The sequence below is a fragment of the Gouania willdenowi genome, chromosome 5 (genome assembly GCF_900634775.1).
Source record: "Gouania willdenowi chromosome 5, fGouWil2.1, whole genome shotgun sequence".
NCBI lineage: Eukaryota > Metazoa > Chordata > Actinopteri > Blenniiformes > Gobiesocidae > Gouania > Gouania willdenowi.
In genome coordinates, this window is record NC_041048.1 from 18,367,489 (window position 1) to 18,387,211 (window position 19,723).

General features: G+C 37.3%; 2 protein-coding genes across 2 annotated transcripts; both read right to left on the reverse strand.

Annotated features, from left to right (window-relative positions):
- Positions 1-5,118: 5,118 nt before the first annotated feature.
- On the reverse strand, positions 5,119-14,382 carry fblim1 (filamin binding LIM protein 1). Its single transcript, XM_028447394.1, has 8 exons — positions 13,414-14,382; positions 12,721-13,099; positions 12,065-12,198; positions 10,746-10,836; positions 10,472-10,641; positions 6,885-7,063; positions 5,837-5,957; positions 5,119-5,736 (listed from the first exon to the last, which is right to left on the reverse strand). Exons 2-8 carry the CDS (start codon positions 13,073-13,075, stop codon positions 5,626-5,628), a joined length of 1,161 nt encoding a protein of 386 aa, XP_028303195.1. The 5' UTR covers positions 13,076-13,099; positions 13,414-14,382; the 3' UTR covers positions 5,119-5,625.
- Positions 14,383-15,218: 836 nt separating this feature from the next.
- Positions 15,219-19,566, reverse strand: LOC114463686 (transmembrane protein 82-like). Its single transcript, XM_028447395.1, has 6 exons — positions 19,319-19,566; positions 19,150-19,222; positions 18,893-19,076; positions 16,026-16,443; positions 15,687-15,871; positions 15,219-15,562 (listed from the first exon to the last, which is right to left on the reverse strand). Exons 1-6 carry the CDS (start codon positions 19,398-19,400, stop codon positions 15,476-15,478), a joined length of 1,029 nt encoding a protein of 342 aa, XP_028303196.1. The 5' UTR covers positions 19,401-19,566; the 3' UTR covers positions 15,219-15,475.
- Between the last annotated feature and the right edge of the window lie 157 nt (positions 19,567-19,723).

The following is a 19,723-nucleotide window of genomic DNA, read 5'->3' on the forward strand; positions in this document are numbered from 1 at the left end:
AGCTAAAAGTTTTGTTTTTAAAGTGTTGATTTATTTATTTTTTTATAGGTGTGTTTGTGTCCTATATTTACCAGAGATGTACAGAGCACTGATATATCCTACTCAAGAAGAAGTACTGTTTCTTGATTGAAGTTGTACTCAAGTACAAGTGCAAGTAAATCATAGATGAAATACTCAAGAATCAGTAAAAAAAAAAGTAGCTCAATAAAACAGTACTCAAAGTATAAGTTACTCGTTAATTTCACCCCTTATATTTGGTAATAAATCTTGCCACGGTCCCCTTGCATACAGTAAACATCTCATGTATAAACTTGAAATCTTGCACAATTGGAACCTAACTGTTTTTCCACAAAGGCATCTGTAAAGAAATAAAAGGTTTCTCAAAATGTACAGCTCTTTTTTGAATAAAATAACAGAAATTAATTCAATTTTTTTTTTTAAATTAAAAAAAAAAAAAAAAACATTCTCAGGCTCTAAGTGTATAGCTGAATTGATGAACTCTAAAGCTGAGAAAATAGCCAGCATTTTTAATACTGTTTTGGTGCGGTGCATTATCTTTAATCTCTTTGGTCGGCTATAATATGATACAATTCATTGTTCTCTGGTCATTTCATTTTTTTTGTAGTTTCACAATGTCCACTGATCATTTTAAAACAAAAAATGATAATTTACTCAGTAACTGTTGGGTGTAAAAATGTAACAAATGACTTTACTTATTTTAAAACGTACTCCAAATGACTGATTTTGAAACATACTCAAAAAAGTACAAGTACGTGCCATAAAAACCACGCAATTACAGTAACATGAGTACTTGTAATCCATTACTGATATTTATGTATATAAATAATTACTACTCCTACTACTACTACTACTACTACTACTACTACTACTACTAATAATAATAATAATAATAAATGAATAAATGTTCTGATGGGCCGGCTCTGTCATTCAAGTTCCGTCACAGTAGTCATGTTAAAGAAACGCCCAGATACTAATGGCCCTATTCAACAAAAATGTAATATTTTCACCTGTGTTTGTTTATTTGTCTGTCTGTCAGCAGGTTTACATCAAAAATACAGATCTTGACCAAATTGTAATTAAAGACAGACCTTACACCATGGGACATTTTAATATGTTTTGGAGGGGATTAGATCAATATACTGATTCTGGATCAGTTTAAAAAATTTAAAAAAAATCATATGTCAGTTTGAAATAACCAATCTTTATGAAAGTTGACTAAATACGTCGGGTTGGCTCTTCAATTACCCCACCAAGTTTCATCCGGATCTGGTCCAGATTGTGCGTTTCATCATAATTTTTCAGAAAAATGGGGAGACCCAAATTACATATCACATAGGACCTACTGTATATCATTACTAATGGGGATAGACATTTCTTTCAAGCCTTTAAATTGTGAATGATCGTTGTACCATGATCTGGATCATTGATCCAGGAAACTGCCAATACCTAGCAAAGGGGATATCACAGTTAGTACAGTTATGCATAGAAGAGGTTCATAGTTGAGGCTCCAGGTCTCAAATTGAATAAAGTAACATTAAAAATGATTATAATTGTATTAGATTTTTGTTAATTTTCTAATAATAATCTAATACTGGAAAATGTGAGGTACATTCTGGAAAACAAACCCAATCAATCCAAATACACACATTTTTGACAAAAATATTATTTAGTGTTCAATCAAGTTCAAAGAGGCGCACAATGGGATTATTTACAGTAAATGAATTTGATTTACTTGTTAGTGAGGAAACACGTTTGTCAGATAATTTCAGGAGCGACCAAAGTCAATTTCATGCCTTTGAGTCAAAGACATTAATCATTTCGTAAGAGTGTTAACTTAGTTTAAAAGTTACAAATAAGATCATAATGTATACAATAAATAAGTTAAGTTCATGGTAAAATACGTTAAAAAGCTGTGGTTAAAAAGAGTGAAGCTTCTCAACACAAAGGATCTTTGTTCACAGCAGAGTGGGTGCTCCTCTCACTCAGAGAGTCATAGACAATCTTTGACGTTTTCCTTGCGCATCAAACTGGCAGTGGTGCAGAAAGAGGGATGGAGAGCCTCACAAACACGCTGTGTGGGCTCTGAAACCTTTAAACCTTCGGAAATACTCGTCTTTGTGAGCATTGAATGTTCAATGCACTTATATAGTATGGAAGCCCAAAAGAGTCATAATTAAATAAATAAAAACAACATTTTGAAATAAACAAAATTTTGATAAATAACAGACAAATATATAATATGGCCATTCAATTGTTAAATAAGGTAATATTATTATGAAATACGTTTTATTATTCTTAAATATATATTTCCACAATGGTCTTTTTTTTTAATTTCATTCTGTCCTTTTTTTTTTTTTTTTACAATTTTTATTTCATAATAATGAGTGGCCCGTGTGTGTTTCTTTTATTGTTCAAGTAGTTCCAGGTCCTAAATAGTCTGAGAAACATTGGGGTTAGACTTAAATGTGGTCACTATAAATATAGGCCTATGAATGGTGTTCTTTAAGAAACAATAAGTATGTTTTTTGATTTGTTTTTTCATATCAGGCTGGGTTGGCGAACAGGATGAATATGCTTTGCATGGAGGTTGTATGGTCACACGTGGCACCAAGTCGGTGGCCAATAAGTGGATCAACATTGATCCGGATTACCAGCGACAGGCTCGCTATCAGCAGTTGGTGTCACAGCAGCCAAAGGATGAGGAAGATGAAGAAATGACACTGAACACAGATTCACACAGTCACTTGTGGAAAAATGTGTTTGAAATAACAACTTCAGCCTTTCTCAGTCTCATGCACTATGTTTTTGGCAGTATTCTACTTTGTGGTCGGTTCTCAAAGGAAATAATTATTCAGGGAATGGAGTTCACACAGGGTTTATGCAACAGTAAGGAGAAGGTCTTGTTCTTTCTATTTGCTTGGATATTGCTCTCCTTATTTACTTCTGTAATTTCCCGTTAGGATTGTTGCACTCAATTCAAGTTTATTAAAGCATAGTGACTTACAGACTACACACCACTGCATGCATCACCTGAACTAATGACTCTCCGAGCAATGATTGCACTTATGTTTGGAGATGTTTGTTAACCTTCAACAGTCCTACCTTACCTTATTATTGCTGCCATGACCAAAAAAGGCTCACACACTCTCTGTGTGATGCATGTTGCCTTGTTTTTGTTCCTTATATTAATTAATATATTTTACAAGATTGCACAACCTATTGAAATGCACAAAGTATTGGTCTGATGTGAATTTTTCTGAGATAGTTATTTAAAAATGCACTGTCCCTCTCCCACACTGAATAAAAGAACATTAAGATGAGCCGTCAACAGTGTTCGTCTTCTTTGAACATCACTTACACACAGAAACTACCATTCATGTAATAATAGCATTACACTATAATATCTTTAATTTTGGCATTAACTACCGCAGTACTTTAAAATGATGAACTTTGTTTCCATTAATTAAATTTTTAATTTTAAAATGCTCCAGGATTCACCGGCGTGAAGACGAGTTCCTCCAAATGGAGATATTGACAATATTTGTTTTTTGTGGAGGACCAAGGCAAGAACATTGTAAACTGTGTCTGAACTAATGTGTCTGTTTTTAAACTGTGGAAATACGACTAAAAATCTTAAGAAGACCTGATGGACACATCCAAATAGGGTGGGAGAAATAATTGATGCACAGTCATATAGATATACTAATCAATAACCAATGTATACATTTCCAATAATCCTATTTCATGAATTTAATTTATTTAAATTATAAGTTTTGTGAAATACTGCAGAGGGATATTTTAATGGGATTAACATATATTTTAAAAGAACTTTATTTCTTGAGCTGCTTAATATATTATAATAAACTGTATACAATATATAATTTAAAACAGCCCTTTTCATTTATTGTACCGTATATGTTAGAAGCAAAGAAACTACTAGTTTGATGTAAAGTTGTCCTTACATAGTGACAGCTTTAGCAAATATAACAAAAAGTCACTTTTATAAGAGTTGCAGACTGCACCTTTAAGGGTAGCTGACTAGCATGAAACAAAATGTGTCAAGTCACAATATGATATGATGTTATGGTTCACAGTCATCCAGTGAAATTGCAAAAAGCAAAACTGCGTTGATTAAAGGTAAATGTCTTTAAGTACATTTCCAGTCCAGTTGTCTCAACTAAAAGGCACCACAAATACAATGCAAACAGTTTTAGAATCAAATGTCAGAAATGAAATAATGAAGAGGTTGATACAGTATATCATGCAACAACATTATGATGCCTTAGTTGAGGCAACTGGACCTGAATTTTGCTTAAAGATATTTCACCTTTAATAAAGCTGTTTCTTTATAAACTGATTAGTGAGAGTCTGGGATTTATACAGTGGAGTTCATTAGCTTTGATGAACCTATTCTGTGGCTCATTGACATAATAAATGGTCACTGATCTTCATTCATGATACCAGAGTTTTAATCCCCTCCAGCTACTACAAAATTCTACTGCATAGGTTTTAACAAGAACTGGAGAAAGAGCTGCCATTACCATGTGTTAGTGGGCGGCAGGGAATGATATGACAGTTTTTAATCGCTGCTCTTCTCTTTTTAATGTGTAAGAAAAGTGCTATATACTGTAAATAAAGTATTGTTTGTGGCTTTAACATAATAATGACATACCCATTGGCAGAGAATTAAACTATGAAGTGAATAACTCATGTAAGTAACTAATACGTTCAAATTTCCTTTTTAAAACAGTGTGATGAGTTCCAGGTCAAACCATCTGCTTAAATCAGAGGCCAGTGTTACAGAGACAGACAAATGACACCCATTAAAGGAAAAGCATTTATTACGTCTTTTTCACACAGAACAATTCCAAAGGTTTTAGACAGATAATACAATTTCTGGAAAATAAACTGAAATAGACTTAATTTTTGTTTCCAATCAGCAGAAAGAACTTGGTCATGAGCAGATTAAGGACCTACTAACCAGGCTGCCCATATGAGTATATTGTGTCAAAGCTTTAGTCGCTGTGATCCTTTCCTATTGCATAAAAAACATATTAAATATCTATTTATTGAGTGCATGCAATCTTTAACCACAGGTAATTGCAATAAATGGTTTATTTTGTAGTGAAAAGAGTTATATTACCTATTTTTTTTTTTTTTTTTTGTTGTTGTATTCCTTTACGCACATTTTATTCCATTCTTGTTTTCAATATCTGCTAACTGTGGGGCCTTATCACAGGCTAACACACATAGAGAGAGATGGTGAAGGTGACCCACCAGTGCGACTTGAACCCACACACCACACAGTTTGTATTTGAGAAACAGAGAATGAAAGAAATTAAGAAAACATGTTCTAATACCTATATATTTATTATTTCAGTCAGTCGCTTACAAAAAAATTGGTGCTTTTTGTACAAACTTATTGAGTGCAAAAGTTATCGAGTATAATAGGGAAACGTAAAGATCCACAGAATGCTCAGGAAAGTATAAAAATATCATTGCGTCTTTGAAGAGGGCTCAGTGAACTTGCAGTCTCTTGTTGTCTTGTGGCCGTTTCTTTAAATAGTTGGAATTTTCCTGGGGTGGTGTCGACACCTATCGTAGTTAGTGCTGAGCAGAAACCAGGTTCATGTGGCAGGACTTACAAAGCAGTTTCCCATTCAAAGGGTAGCAGCCGAGCTCGTTTGGTTCAGGACAAAGCTGGATCCCACAAGTCTGTAGCCAGAATGTTACGTTGATTTACAGAATTTACCGTATGACAGTAATTAGTCATTGTTTTTAGTGTGATTATGGTGATTACTGTCTTTTTGCCTACCTCGCATCTGTAGCAGTTCTCATGGTAGGACTGCCCAAGGCATTCAACAGTGTAGCTGTCCGTGCCATCCTCTTTGGGGATGATTAACTGTTCACAAGCGCTGCATTGTGGAGCATATTTCCTACAAGGAAAATAGTAGAAAGAGAAATGCAACTAACTAAATAATTCATCAAACAAACAAACATAAATAAATGAATTAAAATGAGGGTGGTGTATAAATCCCATTTGCTACTAAGTCACAGCCTTCTTTCTGGATTGAATGACTAAATAATAAAACTCAAAAGTATGTACAAGTTTGTTTTTTTAAGTAGCAGGACTAATAGAGAGATTATGTTATTTTTGTCCTTTTTTATTTTTTAGCAACATCAATTTAAAGTCCACACATTTGTTACAAACATGATGTCATCCATATTTGTTTTCATTTTTTTGGTGTGTTTTTTCTGTTTCATACTTGTCAAACAACTATTTTCTACAAATGTCAAGTTTTGTTTTACTTGAACATAGAAATAATCTCACAGGATGTAAAGGCAACCAATGACACCTATCCAGGTTTAGGAGCAGATTAACCACAAAAACTGTAAAACACAAACCAAACGATATCATAGTAAAGGTTATGGCTCAAACAGACACGGGCAACTGGTGGTCCACGGGCCATATGTGACCCTATGTTTAATTTTGTGTGGCTTCTAGACAAATACACAATAACTTGAAAAACACACAGAATGACAGAAATATTTATAAGAAAACAATAATAGTACCCAAATGACACAAAATGAGAAAAGAAAATGCAAAATGACAACGTAAGTACACAAAGTCACACCAAAATACACAGTGTCATAAGTTAGCTATATCTGTAAAATAGGACAACATCTTGTTGGCAAACCAGATCAAGACAAAAAAGTTGTAAAACTAAAGTTGTTCAAAACTGAGACAATGTAAAGAAAAACACTGAAACAATCAAAACATTACTACAAACATTGAATCTGCATATAATCTGCTTTGTTTTTTAATTAAAATTCTGTTTCTTTTCTGCCTGTATAATGTATACCTGTAGTAGTCTTGAAGACAGTAAACCTCGCCGACTTCTCCTTGTGCAAAAGCCTGTTCTCCAATCTGCTGTCGACAGGTTGAACATGTGAAACATGAAAAATGATACGCTCGCTCGAGTGCACGGATCACGTGGTCTGTGATGACTTCCCCACATGCCCAACACAGCTCCAAACTGGCCTGAGAGACAGATTAGGACAGACCATGACATATAATGTACAATTGTAGTGATTTATGTACATAATAACAAATGTGTAATAATAGAAAAAATGTCTGAAGGAGAGCAGAATGCAGTTTTAGACATTTTCAAGTAAATGGGGAAACGACAAGGAAACATATTTCTGATTAAAAAGCCAGTTCTTGTACTGTAAGGAGTTGTTTGTGGACATTTTCACATTTATCTAAGGTAGGTTGTTGATGCACAAAAAGCTTGATTTATAGGATTTATATAAACATAATGTATCATTCTTTATTGTGGACATTTTTCCAAGTCTACACAGGTCTTTCTGGCGATAGGCAATCAAGCATTTGCATAGAGCCTTATGAGCCACCGTGGGGAGTCCTCAGCCTCATCTAAGCAGAATGAAAATCACCTCTATTTATCTCCAACAGGCTGTCAGATATAAGGATAAAATAAACTGCGATAAAAAGCTGTGGATGATGTTTTGATTACGGTAAAATCCTTGGACGCCAAACTTACAAACCGTTTAGTGTCAGACTTCATATATAGGAATAATTGACAAATACCCATCATTCAGCAGTTCATGGACCATAGTTACGCAAATTATAGAGCCCCAAAACAGCGTCAAGCATAGGGCCACCACAAAGCTAGCAACGGTTCTGTCTACTCCCGTTTCTTCCAACAGTGTAAAACCAGGTAGTCGGCTCTCAAAAGTGACATATGTCAGACCTTTAAGCAGGTCTGACACGAGGATTATCTAAATCTTAAGAGACAACCACTGATCATCCTTCAAGCCAAGAATATTGTGTTATCAAACTAAATCGAACAACATGAACTAATACTGTTCCAATCAACTCAAAATTTAGTAATCTTTTAACCTCCTATTTGGAAAAAGTGTCTTGGAACGCCACCTGAAGTCGGAGCTCCTACTTGGTAAAGTCAGGGAAATTTTTTTTATATTTTACCGCTCATCGTGTTTGAGATATTGTAATCAGAATTTCCAACTCGGAAATCCCGAGTTCCGAGTTGTGCCGATTATCGAACCACAGACAACTGGATAATCTGGTTGTATAATTTTATAAGACATGAAATATTCTGGCGTTTGCCATTCGTGGTCAGAAAGGGGGAAAATCTGTACAAAAACAGCTGCAATGGCAGAATTATATGCAGCTTATTAGATGTCAATATAGATACTTATATATGTATAGAACTCAAATGCACAGTTTGTCTGACACACGAGTTAGACCATGTGTCAAAATGAGGTATGGGGAAAGTGATTCACACACACTGATTTACAAAAGGTTTTTCAGTAGCACCACAACAATACTATGCATCAAAGTGGGTTCAGGTGTGTCCTTCCTCCTCACAGACAACAGAGACAGGGGCAAAAGCATCCCACGGTAGGGAATCCCGTACAGGATACACAGTGATAATAATCATTTAGTAAATGAAGCCATTAAACAGGTTAGTGCTGACCTGGGCATTGATCGTATAACACACTGTGCACTGAGACGCTATTGATAAAGAAAATGGCACATTAAAGGTTAAAGGACTCCCGTGAACAAAAGCTTTACCTATACTTAAAATGTACATGGATGTGTAAAAGAAGCAGACCCAACATGATCTCTTTTGGAATTTTGTTTACAGCTCTACCCCACGTTGGGTTGGAAGCACCATCGCTTAGGCCTTCTGTGACCACAAATGTATTGTAATTTCTTGTTGTTCAACTCATAACTATGCATTCCAGGTTGACGACTTGCGGGGAGCTACAGCTGGAAATTAGCCGCAAAGGCTAATTGATACACTAATAAAATAATAAATTAACAAACTAACCCATTTAACCCTTTTCTTTACAGAGTACTGTGTGAGAATAATAATGTGAATTACTGCAGTAACCTTTATTCTGCTTTGACAGGGACTAGGAACCAGGTGGCAGCAGAGCTACCTGTTCCGGCCTCTGGTCCGCTTCACATCATTATTTCAGGAAGACTGGGAAATCTAAACAGTTGCCAGGCCCATTCCAGGTGCTCCTCGTCACACTGTGTCCGCTGAGAGGGCTACCTATGGGTCCACGCCACTGCAGGAAGGGGTCCTCATTAGCCACCACGGACGACAGAGCAGGACGAGAAGAAGCTGAAACGTGCCTAGTTACTAACAAAGAACGATGGGGCGTGCCAAGCCTCCACCAAACAATTTAAACAAAGACGAGAGGAAGCAGAAAACATGATCGCCTGTGGCCTAAGGTAAACAACATGTTTCCTCCTCATCACTGTTGCACTCATCATTGGGCTCATCATACACTGGTTCAGACCGCATCCTTTCCTCCAGCTCCACTCATCCCACCCTCTCTACAAATTTGTTCTGGGACACAAAAGTCCCAGAGCCAACAGTGCACACCAAGAGAGACCTGACCCTGTATGATGCTCTATCTGGTAGTCCCACACCTATAGATTGGTTGGCCCAGCAAAAGGGGCCTTTGGTTTCCACCACTGCTAATCTCAAATATGGTCATTATTTTGCTATGTGTGTGTGTACGGCACAGGCACACAATTACTGGGTTTTTCGAGTCCTCTTCAACGTAACTTCACTTACATTTTTTGACCGAATAAAGATGGCAATGAAGGTTATCAATTACAAAGTCAATCCTGCATATTACGGTATAGCTACTCTCAAAACCATTCATTATGCAGTAATCCTGTTTCTCCCTCAAAACTAGGGTGGCCTCTGCGCTTTAGTCAACCTCTTAGATCATACTGTTTTCCTACCAGATAAAAGATGTTTCCCTACAATTCCAAACTTTTGATCCCTTTTCTCCTTCACCAATCACTTTCCTTCTCCTTTTCCAGTCACTAAATCTGACTTTGAAGACTCTGAATGATAACTGACAATTTGATTTAGCCTGCTTATACTCCTCTGGTTTTTAGCTATTACATGATAAAAACAGATGTTTCATGAAACATAATGATGTACTTACTTAAACCATGGTGGTGTTTAATTAGTAACGTTGTACCTGTCTATCTGTTATCTTGCTTTAATGATCAATTCATGATCAGAAGTGGGGAGTGTAATTGTATGTGCACATTATAATTCTGAGCATATAAGATGTCAATATAGATGTTTATATATGTATATTAACTGTCCAAAGCTGTAGCGCAAGTGTACCTAAAGATTAACTGTTTGTTTGCTTCCTCCGACCACTACAGAGGTTTGGTATTATCTGCCAAGTGGTGTCTGAACAGATATGAGTTGGTGGATTTGTTTGTAGTAGATACACACAGCTGCCAGGGATTGTTGTGTGGCACAAAGAGAGACTTTGATACAGCTCAAGCTCTGTATATGAAGTCTTGAAGGGATTTGGAGGACCAGTTGAAGAGAGGAACAGATGGATGCTTATGGATATACTGTACCTGATAGCAGTCTTCACAAAGTGGGATTCCAGCCTTGTTGTAGTACTGTCTACCAGCAAGGGAAACGTGACAAGATCGACACTGGAAGCAGAACTCATGGTAAGTCCTGTTCAAGGCCTCGATCACAGGCTCAGATGGAGCCATTGGTTTCCGACAGAAGCCACACACATCTGAAAGGTACGCACACGTGCGCGAGAGCACACACGCGTATCAGCCGCCATGGTTGGTTTTAAAATCAGCGTTTAAGTACAAATAGGAATAGAGGTCATGATACCTTTGCTGTTTCTGCTTGTGTCTTGGCTGTTTTCATGGACCATTTGACTTTGTTCCTCCAGGCTTGACCCACTAGATGGTGTGCTTTTATCCTGTTTGGGCATCAACAGTAAATGCATATTTGTTCTTAAAATTTAGCAATCAAATTTGCCTTCATTTGTTTGTCAAATTTTCAAAAGCCTTCAAAAAGCCAACATTATAATCACATGTACACAGTGGGAGTGTTTGATTAGGCACATCAGCTGTAAAACATGCTTGTTGGGTGTAAATATGCTTAGAGTGGGACTGTGTCGTAAGAAAACAACAGGATATCTGCTGTATTCTCAGACGTTTCCGGATTGCTTTGCAAAACGTTAAGTGCTTTTTTTGTGCACAGGTTTTGTTGTTTTTCTTGTTAAGTCAGTGCAGAGCTCTGAGGGGCCACAGGAAGCTGAAGGCTTCCAGTCTGACATGCTTTATTTGGAGAAATGATCATGCTAATTTACAAACTGAGCTCAACTGTTGGATGAGACCACTTTGGATTGATACGAACCACCGCATGAACTGTTTTGGAGATTCTATGATGGACATCAAGCAATTACAACTTGGCCTTTGTCAAACTAAGTCAAGGTGTTACACTTCTCTACAATTTTTCTAACACATCCAATCTGAAGACATATGGTTAGCTTAGTGTTGATGTATGCTACCCTCTAGCACAGGGCTGTCAAACTCATTTTATTTCAGGGGCCAAATACGGAGCAGTTTGTTCTTAGGTGGGCCACAAATTTTATGCGGGAAAACAATTAAATTCAAGTTTATTGTGCTCTAGTTTGCACTTCTACGTATACATAAAATACAAAACATATAAGAAACCGACCCCACCGACGCTGTAAAACAGGAATAAGCGGGGTATAAAATGTATAGCAAGGTAAAAAAAAAACAACAATATCCAAGCAATAAGTGACATAAATCAGGACCAACAGGACCTTCGCGTTAAATTTCCTAGATTTTGTGACCAACTTCTATTCAATCAAGGAGAATAGTATGTATAATTTGAGGAAAATTGAAGGATTTTGTAATAATATTGAATAAAAATGACTGCAATCATCCAATAAGCACCGGGCAAATATTGTTGGGTTTCATTTACAACATTTATTTATTTTTTTGGCTTTTTAGTTTAGTGTTAAATATGTTTGTGAAACTGTGAGAAAAAACAACTTAATTTTTAAAAAAGCATAAAGCAAAGTTTAGATTTATTATATCTTATGTCATCTTATCTTAAAGTAAAGGATATTGAGAATATAAATTTCAAATCCAATGCTATAAAATAAGATAGCTCACCACTCTGTTGTTCACGGTCTGTTGACTTAATTTGTGAGGGGGGGAAGAAGCAGTCTGGGAGTGGAAAGGAGTTGTCGACTCTTTAAAGACCAACGAGGGAGGTCGAACATCCGACGAAGACGGAGGAAGGACTTCTGTTTGACACAAAAATTACTCATTTATTATACTTGTGTATAAAAAAGGGCAATGATAGTCATTTTATTTGGTTTGCGTGTCTTCTTCAAGTGTCTGACAAACAAGCTTCACAGTCATCAATTTTCATTTACATCACACTCAGCTACACCTGTAGCCACACAATAGCACTTCTGACCACCACCTAATTCATTCATATAGTTGGATAGGGTAAAAAAAAAAAAAAAAATAATAATAATAATCTAAAGTGTCTGGGATAGAGCTTCACATTGTCAAACCTAAACTTTGTGATTTTCTAATAACTTCCTAAGAACTAATCTAGCAATGTTGTTTCTCCACAAACAAAGCTGCAAACTCCTGAGTGTTGTGCAATATGTAAAATATATTGAGCACAAAAAGACAATGAAAGCATATATCTTGCACAGTGCACGAGGACGATTATTGTTCACACTGATCACAGTAACATGTCCAGTAATCTAAGATGTTTTAACTACAGTCTTGACCACATATTTGATCCAGATTACCTGCCGTACTCCTCGGGTCTCTGGTTTCCTTTTGCTGGGATGGATTTGCAAGTCCAGGTTTAGCACTTTTGGGGATCTGAGCCTCTGACAACAGGACGGATGCTCCTGCTTCTGTCCGAACTCTGATATTTGCATTGTTTTGAGACTCTGGTGGCGGGGGGTGCTCCTTCCTCTGGATAAGGTTGGCTGCTCTGTCACTGGGTTCCACTCTCACAGCTGCATGCTGCTTGTCTCTTGTTGGGGAGCTTTGAGCCTGGAGGCGGGACTGCTGCTGGGTCATGGTGGCTTGATGAGGAGCTGCCAGAGTGATGAAGACAGAGGACACCATCCTTTTTGGGGTAGCTGCTGATGCCATGACTGTAGAAAGCCCTCATAAAGCCTGAGAGTGGGAGAGAAGAACAACAGCTGTGACTAGAAGATTACTCTTATATCAGAGATATATGACCTCATAAGCTGATTGTCTGTGAAGGCTCTTAGTCATTCAGGTCATGGTTACTTACTGGGTGAAATATTAACAGAAACTCCATTCAGTTTGATTGCACTCAATGTGACTTCCTCAATGTCACATTTAAGAAATGTACACAATGTTTACACAGTTACAGCTCCAATATCCCACAATGAATGGAAAGGAAGAAGACACTATTCTGTTGGCTTTAAATCCTCCCACACCAGATTTTTGTTGCCATTACGTACCTTGTAAAACAGTGCTCTTATCCTTTCGTTTTTGTATTCTCCTCCTCTTTATCTTGAAACTTGTGACTTGGTTTCTTTCCTGTACGCTGCCACTGAGAGAAGACTACTCCAATAGAGAAGGCAACTATCTACAGAAGGCCACTCCTTTTCCTTCAGCACCTCCCTCCTAAACTCTCCCTTCCATCGACCACTCCTCCTTCTCTGCCTAAATGACAACACCACCTCCCTCTCAGCCGTAAAAGGTAAATAGCTAATCTCAGGGAAAGTACAGGGGAAAAAAACATGACACATGCCCCGACTATGATATATGGGGCCAGTAACACATAGGTGGACACATTCAGGCTGATAGTTATGCAACGGTTGGTCCAGTCCTATCAGAGACTCTGAGCTTGATGTAAGAAATTGATGATTGTTAGGAAGTTACTCACTAAGCACACATGCACACAAGCTCCTCCCCTCTCCTTTATCTTCTGGCATGGCGGCAGGATGTGACTGTACCTGCCTTTTCCAGCTGCTCCGTATCTCCTGCAGTCCTCTTTCTCTCCTCTGCTGCTCTGCCTCATTGTTCTGTCAGCTTTATTTTTCCTGCCTCCCTTTTTCTTCTCCCTCTTTCCTTCTTCCCTTCCCCCACATTATATCACTAAAGCCTGGACTCACTATCAGTGTCTCATGGCGTTCCTCCATATGGGCCCCACCAAGTACGGCAGCAGAGCACACCATGGAATACATCAGTGAGGCATATAGAGATCAATTGCACTGCAGGAGCTACCTTACAGTGCAATGAATCGGGGCATTGTGCTAGAGGAGATGTTGGTATATGAGGAGAGGGGAGATGTGGAGTGTTTGATATGAGAATGAAAAAGTTGCTTTGTTGTTTGTCTAAATGGTATCAATTCTGCTGATCAGCAAACATTCCAGTTAGTTTGTGCTTCTCAGCTGCAAATGGAAACCTTTTGGAAGATAAAAAGCAAAAAAAAAAAAATGAAGTAGAAAACTTTCCAGAAGTGGGTCAGTATGTGAGAGCAGTGCGAGTGTGTGGACTAGGAGTGGGTTAACAGGAGACGGTGGCGAGCAGAGTGATGGTGGTCTCTGTTGTTCCAGCTCTGTGGAAAGGAATGCTGCAGTGATGTCAGGCCTGCAGGAGGGAGCATGCCTGATGACACAATCACCTCCCCACTCCTCCCCACTCATCGAACTCTCTAAACCTCCACAGACATCACTTCATTTCATTTACTTCCAACACCATTATAATACAGCACATATGTTATCTTCTTGTGGTTAAGTTGCTTTCATATTTAAAGGACAACAATAGAGAGTGGATAAAAAGTTGTTTTGTTTGTTTGTTTGTTTTAAACAAAGAATAGAGCTGCAAGTTACAAAGAAAACTGAAGTTCGTGTTGGCAGGAACATGCGTTACTGCTTGGCCGAAGAGGTAGCGTGATGTTTTCCCAAATAAAAGCAGCCTTTGTGTAACAGTTGAATGCAAATTCTGCTATAGCAGGGAGAAAGATTACAGAGGCAATAAACAGTTTGCTAGTTCTTCGTGTTTACAAAAGATACAACTTCAGAGACGGTACATTTCTTTAAAGATTAGTTGATAAGGCCTCCATCCATCCATCATGTGTTTAGTGTAATTATCAGCGGTAGGTCATCTTAGACAAATGCAAAGTTAATTTAGTAGAGTACATATTTTTTTGAAAGTGTCTATTTGTATGGTTGCCGTACGAACAACCCCCAGTGCTATTGGTACGTTATCGAAGTACACGTACAAAGCGTTTTATGGTTAGGTTTAGGGTAAGGTTTATTCTTAGTCACGCGACCTAAACTGGCCAAATAGGGACTCTGCAATAGAATGTCGGTATATTGATACGGCAACCATACAAATAGCCACTGCCTTTTTCTTTAGCCACCTTTGCATCTATAATGGGTGGGCAATATTAACGCTGCTTAGGCCCACATCGTGCTTGGTTGGCGGACTGTTATTGTTGGTTTCATTTATCAAACATGAAATCCTTATGTATAGATACATAATGAATACAAAGAATAGCTTGGACACTAGCTGTTAGCCTTCTTTTGATGGATTTGGTCTTGTTCCTCCTCTGTGACTGAGACTTTCCTTAGTTATTTTAAACCCAGTTTCTTCTTCTTCCTGAAAAATAAAAGAAAGTCTCATTGAGTAGAGACACAGCTGCTTACTATCAGTCAATTTGCTGCTTAAAAGCTGATTATTGATTAATAATGGATCGGAACAGAGAAAGAGGAAGCACGTGGACCTTTACTGTGGCCTGCAGCAGGTCCCCCGAGGGCAGCAGACAGACTGCCTCCCCTATAAAAGCAATGAGGATGTCGAAAATATCAGACCAGTGGCCTAGAAGCAACATCAGCACCAACAAGCCTCCCAGTCGCATCACAACAGTGTGCAGAAGGAACTCAGCTGCGGTCTGTCGACTCTGTTCCTCTAAATGGAAAAAATGACAGGAAAAGGTGAAAAGAATTTCTGATTATTGACTTTGGTTGCTCCTGAAATTAACTGACAAACATGATTCCTCACTAACAAGTAAAGGCATGTGAACAACTCTTTCATTCCCCTCGGCTGCACCCTGATTGATCACCTCGCATATAGAAGAGCAACATGGAGTAACAGAGTGTCAGAGGAGTCCACAGCTTCAAAGCATCTCTCTGGGACAAGAAGTGATCGTGGACTGTTGATATTGCCGCCACAGCTGCAAAAGCAAAGGCCAAGACAACTGCTTTTTGCACTGAGGTGAGGATAGTGTGCCCGGAGACCTGGAGAGCGATGCACTTCCCACAGTAGTGGTCTGTGCTGTGCAGCAGGTAAAGGCTGGCTGCATGACTCCACATTCTGTAGCAGAAGCCTGCCAGCACCCAGCTGAGTGCAGCAGCCAGAAACAAGCTGAAGGAGCTGTGTAGAGCCCCCTGATGGAGGAAAGCCAGAGTACAGGAGAGGCTGCAACCCAACGAGAACTGGCACTGGACTAAGAGCAGGTCTGGTCCCTTACCACTGGCATCCTGAGCAGAGACAGAGGAAAGCGTCTTTACCGTCATGATTCATACATGATCAAAGGGATGAATACTAAATACAATAAAAGGAAGGATTAAAGACATTTAATCATTTCTGATCAAAGCCCTGACACTTTATTTGGTTCAGTTTGGGGTTTCTACCTATTATTATGTTGTTAGTCACATGGCACATTTGGCATGACACTGTTGTAGAGTTCATAAATGTGGCTATACTTAGAGCCTGAGAATTAAAAATAAAAAAAAAAAAAAACATTAGAATTGAATTTATTTTTTTGTTATTTTATGAAAAAAAAAAAAAAAACATGTACACTTTGACAAACCTTTATTTTATACAGATGCCATTGTGGAAAATAAATTTAATTCCAACTGTGCAATATTTTGTCTCTTCCTTTTTGAAGTTTATACATGAGATGTTTACTATATGAAAGGGACCCGTGGCAAGATTTATTACCAAAACTAAACGTAGGGAGTGAAATTAACTTTACTTTGAGTGCTATTTAATTGAGCTACTTTTTATTTGTATTTGAGTATTTTATGTATTAGTTACTTGTATTTGTACTTGAGTACGAATTCAATCAAGTAACAGTACTTCTACTGAAGTAGGATCTATCAGTACTCTTTACACCTCTGCCATTACCTAATGTTTTGAGACTGACAGATGGATGGTTAGACTTGAAAGTTATTTCTTTATTTTTTGTATAATTAATTTGCATATGTGTATGTATTTTAGAGGAAACAAGCCTCACAGTGCTCATACTCAACACTCACATAAGAAGAGTGACTTTCTGTGACATTTTGTTATCAGCCTTTACAAGGGTCGTTGCTTCAACCAATCACGTCTTGTGCCAGCACCAACATGCGTGTATTAGGTAATAGGAACACTTTACTTGGGACTACAACTTAGAATAAATTACACTGAGTATTTAGTTGTCATCTGTACTCAAAGTGGCTCAATTAAAAGATCCGAGAAGAAGGTAAAGGTAATAACCTTGCAGACGCAATATACAGTAATCATATTTCATAGTTTTCATTGGGATTTTTTGATTTTCTGTAGCATCTTGTGTCCAACAAAGGAATTCAAAACTACCTTTGGACTTTTTAACATGTTCAAAACCTTTATCTTTCTTTTTTTTTTTTTTTTTTAAACCCACGTCCTATTAATGGGATACTATCAAATAGCATACAGTAACTGGACAGAACAGATGAAAGAAAGCCTGGACTATGCAGAAGGTTTTCAAGATTTTATAAAGAATATGTGTGTTAGATAGAAAACTAGGAACCACATTACACTAAATAGATCATGAATATTAAATGGCATAGCCTGGAATGTGTTAATTACTGTAATTACTGATGTGATATTTTAAAATTGCTTAATTATTATTCCTTTTCAAATTAAAACAACAAAATCCTAAACACCTGTATTCTATACTTGCACTTTCTCAAATATGAATGGAGTTCAAATAAAATGCAGTATAAAGAAAATAAGATAATACAAAATAAATACAGTATAAAAATATCTTACCTGACAAATCCAGGCTATTCTGCATTCATTAGTATAACAAACATGATCAAAAGCTAATTCTAGAAAATATTATTTGGGGTCACCAGAAATGTGTGATATAAAAATGGGGCCATAATCCACTGATTTAGATGCTGTTTTTGTTTTGTGTGTTTTTGGTGTCATTTTGTTGTTTGTCTGCTCATTTTATCATTCAGTATATTTTCTCATATATTGAATCAGAATCAGAATCAGAATCAACTTTATTGGCCAGGGGTGAATGAATACACATGAGGAATTTCTTTTGGTGACCTGTGCTCTCTCAGGTAGTGTTACATTAAATAATAACAATCAACTAGAATAAAGAAAAAATAAAGAAAAATAAATAAAAAAAAAGAAGTATAAACATAAATATAAGAGTAGTTAGACTAATATGTGCAAACTAAATAAGACTAACAAGATAATAATAATAGTAATAATAATAATAATAATAATAATGAAATAAATTAAAAATACACACATTGTGTGTTTTTGTTGTAATTTTTTGCGTTGTTGGTATTGCTTAAATGATTCTCTCTCAGTGTGTGTTTTTTGTGTCGTTTTGTATGTTTCTCTGTTATTTTTGTGTGTTTGATCTTGTGTTGTATTTTTCTCTCATTTAGTGTGTTGCTGGTAATAGTATTTTTCTCTCATAGTGCATGTGTTTTTGGTGTTATTTTGTCGTTTGTTCTTTTTATTATTCAGAATTGTGTTTTTCTCTTATTTGTCTTTTTGCTGCTGGTAATATTTGGTGTGATTACCATTTTTAACTAAAAATGAAAATGATAAAACCCCATATTTTCAATGCTTTCATCTGTTAATTTTCTTCTCTCTCTCAAGTACCCCTTGTAGTGCCATCGCGTACCCCCATTTGAGAAACACTGCCCTGGAGGAACTCACCAGTCCTGCTGACGCCCAGCCAGAAACCGCTCTGAGACAAAACTCCAGCACTATCAGGGATGACACCCTTATGCCAACCAGAGACAAAATCCCCGTCAGGAACCAGAACTGAACCCTGCTTCTCCAGGTCCCCCACAGAGAACTCGCTGCTGAAGACTTACTGCCATTCACTGTTTGACAATCACTGAAATAAAGTTAAATATCATAAAATAACAGAGTGAGAGAGCAACAGAATGTCTTCACTATAATGTACTTACTTGCAGGTTTGTATGAAGTAGTAAAGTCGCATCAAATTACACATTACTGATATTCCACATGCACCAACCACACCTGAGAGAATATCACAAACATGGAAATAAGGAAACAAAGAATTCAATCAAAACAGATGCTAAAAACATTACTTTTTAAATTAAAATTAAATCGGACCTTGAAGAAGACAATCAACTGGACTGGATTCAAATGGCATCCATTCAGAAAATCCCAGAATCCATCGGAAGGGGGAAAACATCTTGTTGTTTTCAGTGGGAAATGGACGCTCACAGAACCAAACTTACTCATTCACATCAACCTAAACTAAAAGCATTTGAGATTTCAATAAAAGTGAGGCAAATATTTGGTGAAATGACCTGATGGTCTTTGTTTAGCTGCTGCAATCTGGCTTGTTCTTCATGTTTTCAAAGGTGCAAAGGTTGTGTTTGATGCGTCTCAGTTTAATCATTTCCTGTTGAGAAGGACTTAGGTCGACAGTCCTCGCGGCAAAATGATTAGATTACCCAAAATCAGCACATGGAGAGTAAACCTGACTGGTCCACAGAATACAAAAGAAAAGAA

Excerpts from the sequence above, each read along its gene's own strand:
- fblim1 (XM_028447394.1), bottom strand. The coding sequence starts at position 13,075 with ATGGCATCAGCAGCTACCCCAAAAAGGATGGTGTCCTCTGTCTTCATC. Across the intron at positions 10,837-12,064 it reads AGACCGTGAACAACAGAGTG|GATAAAAGCACACCATCTAG; the intron begins GTGAGCTATCTT and ends ATGCCCAAACAG. Across the intron at positions 5,737-5,836 it reads AGAACTGCTACAGATGCGAG|ACTTGTGGGATCCAGCTTTG; the intron begins GTAGGCAAAAAG and ends TTCTGGCTACAG.
- LOC114463686 (XM_028447395.1), bottom strand. The coding sequence starts at position 19,400 with ATGTTTTCCCCCTTCCGATGGATTCTGGGATTTTCTGAATGGATGCCA. Across the intron at positions 15,872-16,025 it reads GTTGCTCTTCTATATGCGAG|AGGAACAGAGTCGACAGACC; the intron begins GTGATCAATCAG and ends TTTTCCATTTAG. Across the intron at positions 15,563-15,686 it reads TGCTGCAGGCCACAGTAAAG|GAAGAAGAAGAAACTGGGTT; the intron begins GTCCACGTGCTT and ends TTTATTTTTCAG.